At 34.3% G+C, this 15,826-nt stretch overlaps 1 protein-coding gene across 1 annotated transcript in view; it reads left to right on the top strand.

Moving 5' to 3' along the window:
- LOC149412188 (uncharacterized) overlaps positions 1 to 15,513 on the top strand; it is a 36,517-nt gene extending 21,004 nt beyond the window's left edge. Inside the window, exons 12-16 of the mRNA XM_089645678.1 lie at positions 218 to 549; positions 2,225 to 2,421; positions 8,220 to 8,416; positions 11,759 to 11,879; positions 15,127 to 15,513. Coding sequence (XP_089501804.1) covers positions 218 to 549; positions 2,225 to 2,421; positions 8,220 to 8,416; positions 11,759 to 11,879; positions 15,127 to 15,513 — 1,234 coding nt within the window. The remainder of the gene's footprint in view (positions 1 to 217; positions 550 to 2,224; positions 2,422 to 8,219; positions 8,417 to 11,758; positions 11,880 to 15,126) is intronic.
- The last annotated feature ends 313 nt before the right edge of the window (positions 15,514 to 15,826 follow it).

The following is a 15,826-nucleotide window of genomic DNA, read 5'->3' as shown; positions in this document are numbered from 1 at the left end:
CATATTTATCCATTACTCGTGACTGCCGAGATTTTGTTTACCTCTTTCATAAAAATACAATTTAAACACACATTTCCTAGTGGAGACAGGCAACCATTGTTTTGACAAGACAACCTCAGGTGTCCCTATCTTGCTCTACTTTGGCGGCCTCAGTCCATCACTGGCCCAGTCTCTCCTCGCACAGCTTCTGCATCTAAAAAGAGTTTTTTTTTTCCAGAGTTTCTGAATCATCCGTGAACAATGCTCCTCTCTGCAGAACAGACTCATCTTCATCTTCTAAAATAATGAAAGACGGCCAGTCGGGGGCCCAGAACAGTGGCGCCAACTCCAAGAGTCAGAACACTCCTCTGGGATTGTCCAGACTTCAGAATTGCATATCGTCAGGATCCAATAAGTGCACCAATGTCAGTGAGCAAAACCAAACTACAGGCACTGGTGACAGTGTTGGTTCTGGTCTGGCAGTCATCCAGCAGTTGACCCACGAGCTGAAGCAGGCAGCCCAGGGACTGAGCGAAGAGAGAAGGCGCCTGAAACACGCCACCAACAGAGGTACTAATCATTACTATCAGCACAGAAACCTGCATTGCTTTTAAACCATCCCATCTGAAATTATTTACACTGAAACTGACCACAGCAACTGAATTAATTGTTGTAAGAACTTTTACTGAATTTATTGATGTAGTAAAAATAACATAACTCTTTGTTTTTGTATTTATTTAATATAAATTAATTTTTTTTATAAATTTTTATAATATAAAAATAAATGCTTAAGATTTTTGTTGTTTGTTTTTGGGGTGTTATGCCGTGTTGCGCTAACTCCTTCTTTAGCCGACGTTTCGGACAGCGTTGCAGTGTCCATCATCATCTTCGGATCTACCGGATCTGCCCTGATGATGGACACTGCAACGCTGTCCGAAACGTCGGCTAAAGAAGGAGTTAGCGCAACACGGCATAACACCCCAAAAACAAACAACAAAAATGCTTTTGGCCGTGAAAATCTAAAAACTTAATTGTGGCGGTTCGGACAAAATGGATTAACCTTTGATATGCCGTGCTCCAGCTCAAAATCCCACTCACAGAAAGTATTGTTTTCAGATTAACAATTACCAGTTCTCAAAATTTTACAAATTATTTGTATCCGATCCTGCGCAGGGTTCGCAGCATTCGGTTTATGTTGATTGCTTACTGACTCGTGGGACGATGGGCTAAAACTTTTCATGTGCAGTAATGGGGAACTGCACTCTTTTAATTTATTTTTATCAATGATCTTCTAACTTAAATACCATAGAGAAGGAGACTTAAATACCATAGATAAGACTTATATACCAAGGGGAAGAGTTTGTCAAGACAGCAGACTTGTTTATACAAAACATATTAAAAACTTTTCTAATCGTCTTAAACTAACAACAAATATAGGTAGAGTTAATGTCTTGTCATAAAATGGGAGTGGGAAGTAGTATGAGGGGAAGGGTTTGCCAAGACTGCAGACTTGTTATACAAAACATATTAAAAACTCTTCTAATCGTCTTAAACTAACAACAAACATAGGTAGAGTTAATGTCTTGTCAAAAAATAAAAGGGTCTTTTTACAGGTATACACATGATTCTATTCAGCTGTATACATTACCCATTTACGATTGGTTGTGCTTTTTGCTCTGTTTTTCATACATAACAATTTAACATAACACATTCATTTTATTTGAATATTTTTACTGGGCAATAAATATTCTCACTCCATCAGAGACCAGGCCAATGGGAACCTCCATATTTTAAGAAAAGGTTCCAAGCGGGACTGTGTGGTCTGCTCGAAAAGGGAAGTAAAAGGCGGCAGACGGGAAACCAGTGAGTACTGTGACACGTGTCCTAACAAGCCACGTATGCATTTGGGCTACTGATTTCTAAAATACCACATGTTGAAAAATTATAAAGATTAGAATATGAAAATTTTTCTTTTATTAACAATCTTATATGATAATAAATATATATTTCTTAACATAACTATATCATTTTATTTGCTGCCTTACCAAAAAACATTTCTTTCTAATTTTTTAAAGATATTGTAATTTTTACTCATATTTTTACATTACACTCTATGGAGTAGCTGGTATACCATATAAAAAATATTAGTAGTACAAAGGGTTAAAAAACATTTTCAAGACAGAATGGAGATATTTCTTTAAGTATGTACCGAATGTATTTTAAATGAATGAAAAATAATTTCCAGACACATGTATGTCCAGTGGCTCCTCCATCAAGTCGGAGGACAAGAAGCGCACCAATAGTCTGAGCGGGGGCAACACCTCCTCCAACACGGTGGTGGGCTACCCGCCCTATGGGGGCCCGGTGGAGCGTCGCCAGCTGGCGCTTAAGGCTGAGCTGGAGGCCAAAAAGAAACAGCTGGAGCGCCTCATGAGCAAGGATGTAAGTCACCCGCACAGATTATAAAACAACAGATTTGGTCTTTATCTACAGTGTTGACTGTCACAGTGTTGAGAACACTTTATACTGAATGTTAAATAATTAAATTAATTGTTGCCTTATGTTAATTGACCAGCATACATCACTCATTCTTTTTTAGTTTCAAATGATCTGTGTGGTAACAATTTCATCATGAAATTCATGTCAAGGGTTCTTAAATATGTAATAATTTTGAAAAGTTAACTCTGTTCAGGAATGGGTTGTGGGTATTGAGGAGACACAAGTTATTAACAATTATTATTAAAACATACACAAAGGAATTTATTATGTCGCCTCACAAGAGCGGCCCTGTCTGTTCTGTACAGTGTAAAGGCAGGGGAACTATGTCGCTACCCGGTTGCTCAGCGTTTTGAGGCCGGTGAATATATATTACAACTTCTTCATTTAGATAGATTGATTTAGATCCATTGCCAATTTTAGTAAGAATAGAAGCAAATATACCGCACAGAGTTTTGGCCGTCGGGCGGAAAGAGCCGACGAGTCATGAGGCTAGCCGAATGAAGCGTCGGTCCATGCTAGTGCGTTGTCCTGTCTTAACGTACTGTGCTACGCAATAGTCAGTTTTACCTCCCCTAGGAGTGCCAAAAGATGTTTCAAATAAAATAAAAACAAAAGCTAACTGGTTATTGTGGAACTTTGCTATTGATAAGGATTCATAAAAACAACCCATTCTCATTTGGCAAATGTCAACACTTTTATCAATGTATGTTACTTGGGGCAATGACCCCATACAACAACAATCCACCTCCTCCCATAGGGGTTTTTATTAGCAACTGGAGCGCCAAGATGTTTACGATAAAATGCATTGAGCGCTGGAGATTTTCATATGTGTGGATTTGAATTTACCTGTGTTCATCAAAAAAATCATATCTCCAAATACTGATCTGTTAACTGTCGTTTAAAGCCAATGAATTTACCTATATTTCTATATTTATCTTAAGTTTGTAGGTTTCATTAAAAAAAAATCATCAAGTTCATAAACGCGTGAATTTCGTCTGATTGTTAACAAAAATGGTTCAAAACTGTACTTCTTACAGCATGTTTGTAAATGTATGTTTACAGTTTAATAATAAAAAAATAATTTTTCAAAAGAAGCAAACACATTGTGACTTGACATTTTAAATAATAAAAAGGGAAACACTTTGTTTACAGTCACTTTATTGAAATTTTTAACGTCTACCGGTTTCGGTACCTCCGTACCATCATCAGGACAGTTATAAAAATACTAACAAATACAGAATAATACACATATATATAAACAAATAGTTGAGAGAGAAAGAGATAAAAAACAGAGAGAGACAGTATCAGTTGTGGGCGGGAAGTGGGGGAGGGGAGTTAGGGATAACAGGAAACATATTTATTATAGGGCTGAACGTTAAATTTAGTTGATTATTGATAATTTCAGCCTTTGAATTGACTGATTTTTTTATTTCCAACGCTTCCAAGTTGTTAAGTCGTAAACCTATCTCATTTTTGTGAAGGACTTTAATACCCGTGTCACGGTTGAAAGTATGATCTTTATTAATTAGATGTTCTGCAAATTCTGAAAATCCCGAACTGGTTAGACATCTTAGGTGTTCTTTTATTCTAGTTTCTATATTGCGTGATGTTTGCCCTATGTAGAATGCTGGGCAATCATTACAACTAATTTTATATACGCCTGAGTGGCTAAGAACATCTTCTTTATCTTTGGCATTAATTAAAAATTTTCCTAGATTATTATTAGTATAATACGCTGGTTTAATTTCTGGGGGGAATTTAACTGTACATGTAGAGGAAAGGTTATTAATATACAAAATTCTTCTCCACTGCTGGTTGGAGTTATTATTGTTGAGAGTTGGTGGACTACTGTAGACGTATTTATTTATGGCAATACATCTTAATTTTTTTGTAAGGATTCTATCAATAAGGCCTATTTCATATCCATTATTAAGTGCTATTAGTTTAATTGTACTTAACTCATTAGCGTAATTAACATTTGATAAAGGAGTAGTGACTAAACGGTGGATCATAGAGTGGAATGCCGAATGTTTGTGGGAAATAGGGTGGTTAGACGTATTATGGATTGTAGTGTCTGTGAAGGTAGGTTTTCTAAAAATATTAAACTGAATTTTATTATCAATAATCGATAATGTGAGATCTAAAAAGTTGAGTGTCGAATTTATGCCTACTTCTAGTGTGAATTGGATCTGTTTATGTAAGGAGTTGAGGAGTAATAGGAAGGAATTAACTTAAAACTAAACGAAAACTAACTTACAACTTAAAACTAACTTACAACTTAAAACTAGGAATTTAGCTGACGCTCTGTACCCGCCCAAATACATATGATATCGTCTACATAGCGTCTCCATAGTAAAATATTTTTTAACAAAGGTGTTTTAAGTTCAAAAATATTGTTTTCAAAATTATTCATAAAAATATCGGCAATAAGTGGACTTGTGGGAGACCCCATCGGTAATCCATCTCGTTGACGGTACATTATATTATTATATTTAAAACTGTTTTGGTTCAAGCAAACATCGATAAGTTGGTTAATATCTTTTGTAAAATCCTTATGTAAGTTAGAACTATTGACTAAATTGCTTATAATATTTTTACATTCTACTACCGGAATACTGGGAAACAAATTCACTACATCAAAAGAAATGAGTTTACAGTTGCTAGGGAGGGTTAAATCTTTCAAGTGGTTGATTAATTCATGGGAATTTTTAATTGTATATTTTGGTTGAAATATATTGGAATCTTTAATTACCTTAGTAAGAAAAGAAGCAATTTTATAATTAGGTGCATTACAACAAGTCACAACCGGCCTAATTGGCCTATTAGCTTTATGTATTTTGACAAACCCATATAACCTGGGGATTTTCGGGTTTTTAGTTAAGAATTTAACCTGGTGATAAGTATCATCTTTGAATATTGGGGTTTTACACTCGTTGAATGTACTTTTAAGGGTTCTCTGGTATTTATTAGTCGGATCTACTTTTAAAATTTCAAAGTTATCAGATTCTAGGAAGTCATTAATTTTATGATTATATTCTATCTTGTTCATAATTACAACTGTATTGCCTTTATCAGCTCTGGTTAATATTAAATCTTCTTTCTTCAGTTTTTCACGGATATTTTTGGCGTGTAAGTTTTCTTGATTCTGCTTCGGCTGGAATCTTGGGATAAGGTTTTGTAAGACCTCGGCACTTTTGTAGAGGTAAGGTTTCGGAGATTTATATAACGCTGTTTCCATGTCTACTGCAACGTTTTCCACAGCACTATTGTAATTTTTATTAGTATATTTTAGGTTATATTTTAAACCTTTGGAGAGTAATTCCATTTCTTGTTGGGTAAACTGTGCCGAGGAGAGATTCTGTACACGTTCGTAGAATTTTTGAGATGATGATGTCTCCGGGTTATTGATGTGGGTATTTGATTGGCACAATTTTTTGAGTTTATTTTCCAGGGTTATCCTCTTTTTATAAGCTTTCACTGACGCAAAACTTCTAATTTTGTCATCAAAAAGATCCCATTCTACTGGGTGGAGTTCATGGACTAATTCGGTATGCAATATTTTAATATTTAGTTTTAAGTTATTTCGTTGTAGGTTAGTTTTAAGTTGTAAGTTAGTTTTAAGTTGTAAGTTAGTTTTCGTTTAGTTTTAAGTTAATTCCTTCCTATTACTCCTCAACTCCTTACATAAACAGATCCAATTCACACTAGAAGTAGGTATAAATTCGACACTCAACTTTTTAGATCTCACATTATCGATTATTGATAATAAAATTCAGTTTAATATTTTTAGAAAACCTACCTTCACAGACACTACAATCCATAATACGTCTAACCACCCTATTTCCCACAAACATTCGGCATTCCACTCTATGATCCACCGTTTAGTCACTACTCCTTTATCAAATGTTAATTACGCTAATGAGTTAAGTACAATTAAACTAATAGCACTTAATAATGGATATGAAATAGGCCTTATTGATAGAATCCTTACAAAAAAATTAAGATGTATTGCCATAAATAAATACGTCTACAGTAGTCCACCAACTCTCAACAATAATAACTCCAACCAGCAGTGGAGAAGAATTTTGTATATTAATAACCTTTCCTCTACATGTACAGTTAAATTCCCCCCAGAAATTAAACCAGCGTATTATACTAATAATAATCTAGGAAAATTTTTAATTAATGCCAAAGATAAAGAAGATGTTCTTAGCCACTCAGGCGTATATAAAATTAGTTGTAATGATTGCCCAGCATTCTACATAGGGCAAACATCACGCAATATAGAAACTAGAATAAAAGAACACCTAAGATGTCTAACCAGTTCGGGATTTTCAGAATTTGCAGAACATCTAATTAATAAAGATCATACTTTCAACCGTGACACGGGTATTAAAGTCCTTCACAAAAATGAGATAGGTTTACGACTTAACAACTTGGAAGCGTTGGAAATAAAAAAATCAGTCAATTCAAAGGCTGAAATTATCAATAATCAACTAAATTTAACGTTCAGCCCTATAATAAATATGTTTCCTGTTATCCCTAACTCCCCTCCCCCACTTCCCGCCCACAACTGATACTGTCTCTCTCTGTTTTTTATCTCTTTCTCTCTCAACTATTTGTTTATATATATGTGTATTATTCTGTATTTGTTAGTATTTTTATAACTGTCCTGATGATGGTACGGAGGTACCGAAACCGGTAGACGTTAAAAATTTCAATAAAGTGACTGTAAACAAAGTGTTTCCCTTTTTATTATTAAATAAAAAAATATATATTTTAACAGTTTTTTTTTAGTATTATTTTTATTTAAATAAAATGTAGAATGTACTTACGAAAACTTCAAAAATTATTTGTTTTTCACTTGACATATTATTTTTCAAACATAATTTATCAGACCAAAGTTTATCCTAGAATAATAAAAATTCTCTATTATCTATTTCTATAATTTTAAATTGGATTAATAATCATATAATTTACAATATTACACCTTTTATTTAAGGACAATGCACATACTGCACCGAAAAAGTAAATTTTTTGTGCAAATTAAAACTCGCTTTCACATTTTTTAAAATTTTAAATAACTTTAAATAAGCAGAGAATTTAATAACAAATACATTGATACATGATACATAACAAAATTTGTGTAAAATAAACATTCACAGGAATTTTTAACGCGACAACATACCGTCAAAAAAAAAAACTCTTCACTGAGATAATTTGTTTAGCTTTATGTATTTACTGGTGACCAGATAACTCATCAAAATGACAATTCAACACACCTATAAAAAGTGTTTTAAAGTCATTAGTGATGAAACAAAAACTAGGTTAAATAGTTACACATATGTAAACTATTTAACCTAGTTTTTGTTTCATCACTTTTCATAACTTTATAACACTTTTTATCGGTGTGTTGAATTGTCATTTTGATGAGTTATCCATGGAACCGTATTTACTAGAGAAACGAGACATCTATTGATAATCTGTGAAACTACTAGCTGTGTAATACTGTTAGCTTTGTGAATATCCAAGTTGCAAACACGTGGGAACTTTTTAAATAATTCCTATAAATGTTTTAATATATCTCTTTAAATTGGCCTTAGGCTAGCGTGCGCTCGCGTGTGTTGCGAATTGGACAAAATATGGCCAAAAACACTCCAGTGGCTAAAAATATTGCCCGATTTGCATTGAGTTGATGGTATTTTTAATCCCAAACTAATATATATTAATTTGATTGGCAGGTGGACCACAGGACCAACCAGCAGTCCCTCGCCTTGGATCAATCCGCTGTGTCCAAGCCGACCCCTTCTGGGGCTGAGGAGGCAGCGTCCATGGGGCTCCCTGGGGGGGCGGGGCTCCCGGGGCCCCCCGCTGCTGAGGATGACTGCGCCTGCTCTGCGCTGACCATGCGAACCGACATTGATAATAGGTACTCGAGGTATGTGGCGTTTAAATACCGGCAATTTTAGCAATTTATGATCTCTGCAGAATTTCTTATGGGGCATGTAAGACTACCATTCAACTAGTATCTGGTAAGTATGTATGCATTCATCCAAAATACAACAACACTAGTTGCCCATCATAACAGAATAGGGGAGAAATAAGAATTTTTAGGTTTTGAAAAATTGTTGAATAATTTCCTGGGATTGATAAAAGTTCTTTCATAAGTTTAGTATCTCACATTTCTATAATTGTCTAAAATCACTTCAAATTTAGCATTAAACTTTTGTTTGTTGTGTCTTTCAACTAATATTCATCAGCGGTTGAGAACCATGCTTTATGGAACTCAGTAAATTTTTAAATTTTAGAAATTAACTCCTCAGGCTAATTTGTTTGCTTTTGGAAACAGCTCATATAAATCGTTTTGTCTCCCTTACTGTCATGGTGAGAAATATGATCTAAACAGTGTTAGAAAGAGAAAACACCTTGCTTTATTTTTAAATCTAGAAGTTAACCATAGAAAACTTAAAATGTGGACCTCAATGGAACCAAAGTTTCCGATCGCAATTCGAAAAAATGTATGAAACTTTGTGAATTTTTCATTCATTATTTTTATATGAACGAAAAAAAAAGTGAGGTGACTGTAACATATATAATACATTTTCCTAGGTGACCGGGTATCTCATCAAAATGACAGGTCAACATACCTACAAAAAGTGATATAAAGTCATGAAAAGTGATGAAACAAAAACTAGGTTACATAGGATAGGTAACTACAATAAGATGTGTTATTTTGATATTCAAAGAAACTTTTCCCGTAAAAGATCAATGGTTTCGTTGCTTGTGTGGCACGTAGCGCCGTCTTGTTGAAATTAAACGTTGTCCAGATCAATACCATCCAATTCCGGTCATAAAAAATCATTAATCATCTCTCGATAGCGCAATCCATTCACCGTAACTGTTGCTCCAGCCTCATTTTCGAAAAAGTAAGATCCAATGACTCCGCCGGACCATAAACCGCACCAAACAGTCACACATTGAGGATAGAGAGGCTTTTCAACAATAACTCTTGGGTTTTCCGAGCCCCAGATGCGACAATTTTGCTTGTTGACGAAGCCACCGAGGTGGAAATGGGCCTCATCACTCAAGATGATTTTTCGATGGAAATCTAATAATTAATAATAGTGAATTTTAATAATTTCAATGCGTTGTTGAAGCGTGTATCGTTCCATTTTTATTAATGGCGTAATTTCTACTTGTCAAATGTCAAAAAATAACAGCTTAAAAGTAACATCTACCGAAATAGCGTGCTATTCAAAATAACACCTCTTATTGGAAAACCCTATATTTAACCTACTTTTTGTTTTATCAATTTTTAAAGGTGTGTTTAATTGTCATTTTGATGAAATATCATGGAACCATTTTCATGTGTGTTTTTATTTTTAATCGTTAACAGTAATTTTAGTTATAAAAAACGTAAGGTGAGCCATTTTTAAAACTTTTTTACTTTTGCGTTATAAATTTTAATATTTCAAAAATTATGTTTGTTTCTAATAACAACATTTGTAAGTGTATTTAATCACCTTTCAAAAACAATATTTAGTTTCAGAAATATTCCATTTAATTGGATTTTATAGCAAAGCGATAATACTCTGACCTTCTGCCAAAATATACCAGAGGCCTGGGGGGTTAATTGTATTGTCATTTAAACTACATAAATTAATATATTCTTACGCTACTTATGTTTGCAGGCCATTAGTATATAAATCGCATTATTGAGTGATTTTAAGAAATCTTAAACAATAATAATTATAGGAATGTTGAGTTAAGTGCCTTTTCACTGAAGAATATGACATATAAGAAGGTTGAGGTATTAATACATATTATGTCATCTGTTAGTCATCCTTTAGCATTGGTATGATATATTTTAATTATAATTAATATGCACCATCATGAGATGTGCAAGTGCAGTTTAGTGGAATAAATGTACATCTTGTCCGTCTTAATCATCTTCTATTTGAAATGTGTTTTTACTAACTAAAATCTTAAGTTCTTTCTCCTTCTGAACTTTAATCTATTAAATCTGGTTTCTTTAGTTAAAAACTTATAAAGTTCAAATTTTTAGTATTTATTGGTTATTCAGTTTATATTTTTAATTCACGTGATGTACCAAGTATTTGCAAGTTGTAAGTTCCACTTTTAAAAATGCCCTGTAAAAGTAAGTCATTATAATGTATGCACATTTCAAATGTAGAAAAAAAACGATATTGTCTGCTTATAATATGTTATATTTTTGGGTTTACAATTGCTTGTCTGGTTTTGAAAAGATTCTTTTTTTTAATTTGTTGATTTCCTCAACACATCAGTTCCAATGTTGAAAAGTTCACTCTCTCCTGACTTACAAAAAAAAAATGTGTTGTTTAATTGACTGAGCGCAGTGAAGTCCTTTTTTAACTCGACCATTTGGCATTTAAAAAATTGTAAATTTGTTTGTTACATTCCGGTTCAAGATGGTTGCCATGCTAGTACTACCATAAAAAAACCACCCATTAGATTGATAACTCCATGCTTTATGCATGAAACAAATTGGCCCTCTATTTAACCATAGATATTCCAATATTTAGACACACTTTATGCGTGCAACTGTTCTATATCATACACCATCGGCGAGGATAGAGGAAACTCGAAAAAAAAGGTGCGGCCATAGACAATAAAATTCTCATTCCAAGCCTATCCTATTCAATAAATAGCCTTACATATTATTTTAAAAATAAAAATATTTGAATTTCAGAATGTTCCCTCACGACAACCAGACTCTATCTGACAAAGTACTGTCCTGCGAAAAAGAGCTTTAAATTATCTTTTTTTTATACCTCATTTACTTAGGACAATCAATCAAATTGTATCAAACCACTCAGCCTCCAACAGTTTTTCCATAGATTTTCAGAGTTGTTCATTGGTGGATGTGGTTAAATTATGTGATGTCACAAGCCATGGAGATTACTGTATCTTTTCTTCGATTCAAATTTTCTATCGGAGTTATACCCTTCTGGATACTGCATGATCGTGGTTCATTCTATGATTATGGTACCTACTTACCTGCCTGAAGAAAGTTGCTAAAAAGAATTGGTGACATTTCTTTGGAAAAATTGTATAATTCCTTATTTGAAATTTAAAAAATATATAAAATATCCATGGTTTGCAATTAAGTAGGTAGGTATTTAAGTATCTACTTACAAATCTTACCCCATTTCAGAGTAAATTTTGGATTTAATTTATAAAATAAACTAGTAAATTAAGTTTAAAAAATTTAGTTTGTTGAAAAGTTCGTCATTTGCAGTGACCAAGATGACGATGAAGCCTACTTGTCTTCATCCCGGAACCAGCTGAACATCAACCAGCTCAGCGGAGAACCTTCTCACAAGCTGCCATCCAGAGGTTCATCTATTGACAACTTCAAGGTACAGATATTGCCTTTTATACTTGATTGAAATTATCATATTGATTAAAACACCCAGTCGTAATAATTTTTATTACTTAATTTAAGTCAAATCGGTTAAAGTAACCAGTTTGGAATCGGTCAAATGTTATAAGAGGGCTGCTGTAAGAATATTATAAAACGATATTAGAATTGTAATATATTATAGTGTATGGCTTGTTTGTGTACTTGCTGTACTTGGGTGGTGCACCCGTCCACTATAAAAATGTATGGACAATTTAACATAAAGTAAGATAAAATTGAGCTTACTTTCTTTTCTAATTGGTTTACCTCTTCACTTATAAGCGGACAATATCGATTTACCAATCACGGTTCCGTCAAAAAACTATCATTAGGATCAGTGGCGGCCGCTGCCCTAAAAGGGTGGTGGTTCACTGACAATCCAAAATAAAAACAATATGACAAAAAGATTATGGGTAAAAATAATTATTCCACCTACCTTATTTGTAGATAAGGTCTATTCTACGTTGTTTGTGAAGAGCAAAAACTTCTATCACTTTCGAAGTGAAATTTGGGATTGTTTGCAAATTTTTTTTTTCAATACTAAGTACAGATAAAGCATTCAAACGGTCTTGACTCATCGTGTTTCGCAAGAATGATTTAATTCGTTTTAGGGTAGAAAAACACCTTTCGCTTTCCACAGATGTCATAGGTATTGTACATATTATTTTTAAAAGCTTCACACACTCCGAAAACGACTCGACTAAATTATTTTTATAAAAAAGTTGCAAGATTGCCACTGCACCATCGGCGTTAGAGAAATCATCTCTCCCGTATATAGCACATAGTTCATTTTTCAATTTAAATTTATCTAAAAAGATGTAGGTACGTGTTCACTGTTTCATTGAAATCACTTTGAGGAAAGTTTTCTTTATATTGAGTAAAGCGTTCACAATCAAATAATTTTGATGCTAATAAATGGTTAGTAAACTCGAATCTGTCTTTGATCTGTTGTAAGAGAATATCACATACTTCGATGCAAGTTGCATAGTTCACCGTTTTATTTCTTTTTGCTTTGGGCTCACCTGTTTGGTCTATGGAATCACGAACTGTCTGAATGCATTTTTCAAATTGATATATATATATTTCTTAATCATGATGGTATCCAAAGAGCGTGATTGTAATTGTTGAAACAAAATGTCACAATGGGGTAAAATCTTGTTGAAGAAACCTAACCAATATATAAACTGTTCATCCTTAAGATAATGCAATAACATACTGGCCTGGTTTATAGTATTCGAATCATTATTATTTTGGTCTAAAATAGTTTCCATACATTGTATCAACAATTCTGAGTACGCCGAAACAGTTCTCACAGTTTTTATGTTGAAATTCCATCTTGTTGGTGGGGCAGAAGGGATTTTCTTTTTCATTACATCGTTTAACACGTTCATTCGTTTAGGAGACCTCGAAAAAAATTGGAAATGCGTGAAGATGTGCGAAAAACGTTTTTATTACATTGCTTTGTGAAACACTTTTTTCGACTATCAAATTCAGCTGATGAGCATAGCAATGAACATAATTAGCAAATGGAAAATCAGCCTTAATTTTTGCTTGAACCCCTCCAACCCTTCCACTCATAACTGAGGCTCCATCAAAGCATTGAGCTATCAATTTATTTGAACTGATGTTCAAACCTTGAAGTTCTTCAGAGATGGCTTTATACAAACCGTCAGCGCAGTGCGAGGTTGGAATTAAATATTTCCAAAAGCGTTCATAAATATGGCCCTTCCATTCATATCCGATGATCAAAACCATTTGCGTCGTCGTAGAGACATCTGTAGTTTCATCTGCTTGAATCGCAATAAATTCACATTCCGTAATTTGTCGTTTCACTTCTGTGCTGTATACTTCCATTATAGAATCCAATATGTCATTTTGAAATAGTCTTTGATGTCCCTTTAAAAACAGTGGCACTATCTAAATGTTGTTTTAATACTGCATCTAATTCTGCTACGAAATCTATTAAGCCGCGAAATACACCAGGATTTATCGAATCAAGGGTTTCGTCGTGACCACGCAATGCCAATTCGAATGCTCCACAAAATATGACACAATCTATTAATTTAGACAATATATATCTATTTTTGTCAACCATTGCATTATGTTGTTAAGTTTGCTCACGGTATCCAGAATCCAACTGTTGACGAATGTCAACTGTACCTAAAACGGCTAAACTCATAACATTTTGTAAATGTAAAGTAGATGAATTGTGCTTTTTCAACTTCTCTGATAGATGCGTTAAATCATTAATCCCACTCAACGTCCAAGTTGAATCTCCACCAAACACAAGACACGGAAAACAAAAAAAGCGATTAACTTTGTCACAACCACACAACCAAAAAGCTTTATCATAAAGTTTTTTGTCAAACACTCGAGTAAAAGCTCTTGATTTGGATTTACAATCTTGCTTAATCACGAGCACTGGACGAGGTGGACCAGAATTTTTAATTAATAATTTATTTTCAAACAAACTGTTATTATTTCTTATATATTCGACACTGATTACACTCATTTTTATTTCTTATAAAGTTACAAATTAAAAGGATTAAGTTCTGTATTTAGCTTGATCAAATTACTCGATAAATCAATACCAAAACAATGACAATAATTACGTCACGGCTCGCGATAACGACGGTAAATTATGATCTGTGACATGTGACATGTGTCATCTGTGATCTATTGTCCAATATCGAGTTCGAAGTTCGACGAACTTCGGATGTCTCCGTGTAACCTCGGGTCAAGGCTCATAAATCGGTAATCTTCGGAAATGATCGGGTTATCTCGGCGCCGAGTGACACACGGGAATTAGCTAACTCCTGGTACAAATGGGTAGATTGAGGCGCTCGCAGTGTTTTAAAAAATACATACAAAAACGTATTTTCATCCGTTTGCAAATCTGTGTACACGGCGCGGCGGATTGGCGCCGCGCAGCGGCCATACTTTATACTTGGAGAGATTAAAATCGCTCTCCTTGATAATATTCATTGCATTGTATTGGTAAGTAATATTTTTAAATGATTTTTATAGATTTTATAGTCTTCAGTAAGATATTATAAATTAATTTTAGCCATTACAATTTAGATAGTGCTGCACACGAACGCACTATGCGACCAGCCGCCACTGATTAGGATCCCACATAAAGACATATAATAATGGTTTAAACCTACACATTTGAAAAGTTGATATAAATTTTTTCTTATATCCAGGACACCAGCTATTTCGGCGATTCCACACAGTCATTGGACGGATCCTTCACTTCCCAGAGCATGAAGCACATCAAGCCCGGCAGCAGCAAGCAGCACAATCGGGAGCCGGCCCTGGCCCGCACGCTGATGGACCTGTCCCAGGAGATGCAGGAGCAGCGGGTCAAGGGGCAGGGGGAGCCGCCGCCCCAACCCATGCCCGACTGCTTCCTGACGCTGCCCGTCAGTAACAACGGGGGCACAGGGAGGAACAAGGTGACGCTTGAGACCAATTCTTCTTTCTTCATTGCCGAGGATTGCGAACACTTCAAATTCCACGGTGGACAAGGCTCCTCCATGGAGCCAATACAGATACCACCAACATTCTGGTGGTATTTGATCATTCCTTGAGATTAATATGGAATACCTACATAATTAATTAATAATTTTCGGAAGTTTTTCTCTTTTTAGTCTTTTTGAGAGATATTTCTATAAAATTCATGCTATCTCATTTTGTTTTACGATGAGATATATGATTTACATGTGGTTAACCTTTCCTCATCTGTGGTGTGTATTTACTACACATTGCTTCTAATATCTTTAATAACTCTATAAATATAATAAATTCTGGGTTCAGATTTTAGGTATTCCTCCGTTATACATTTATGCACTGAATTAAAAAATAATATTTAACATAGTTTTCAAATTCAATTAAAAATCAGAG

Source organism: Hesperophylax consimilis, chromosome 23 (assembly GCF_061612785.1).
Source record: "Hesperophylax consimilis isolate HC1 chromosome 23, BYU_Hcon_1.0, whole genome shotgun sequence".
NCBI classification, from domain to species: domain Eukaryota; kingdom Metazoa; phylum Arthropoda; class Insecta; order Trichoptera; family Limnephilidae; genus Hesperophylax; species Hesperophylax consimilis.
Note: the sequence above shows the minus strand (reverse complement) of the source record. Positions and strands in the feature narration are given on the sequence as shown.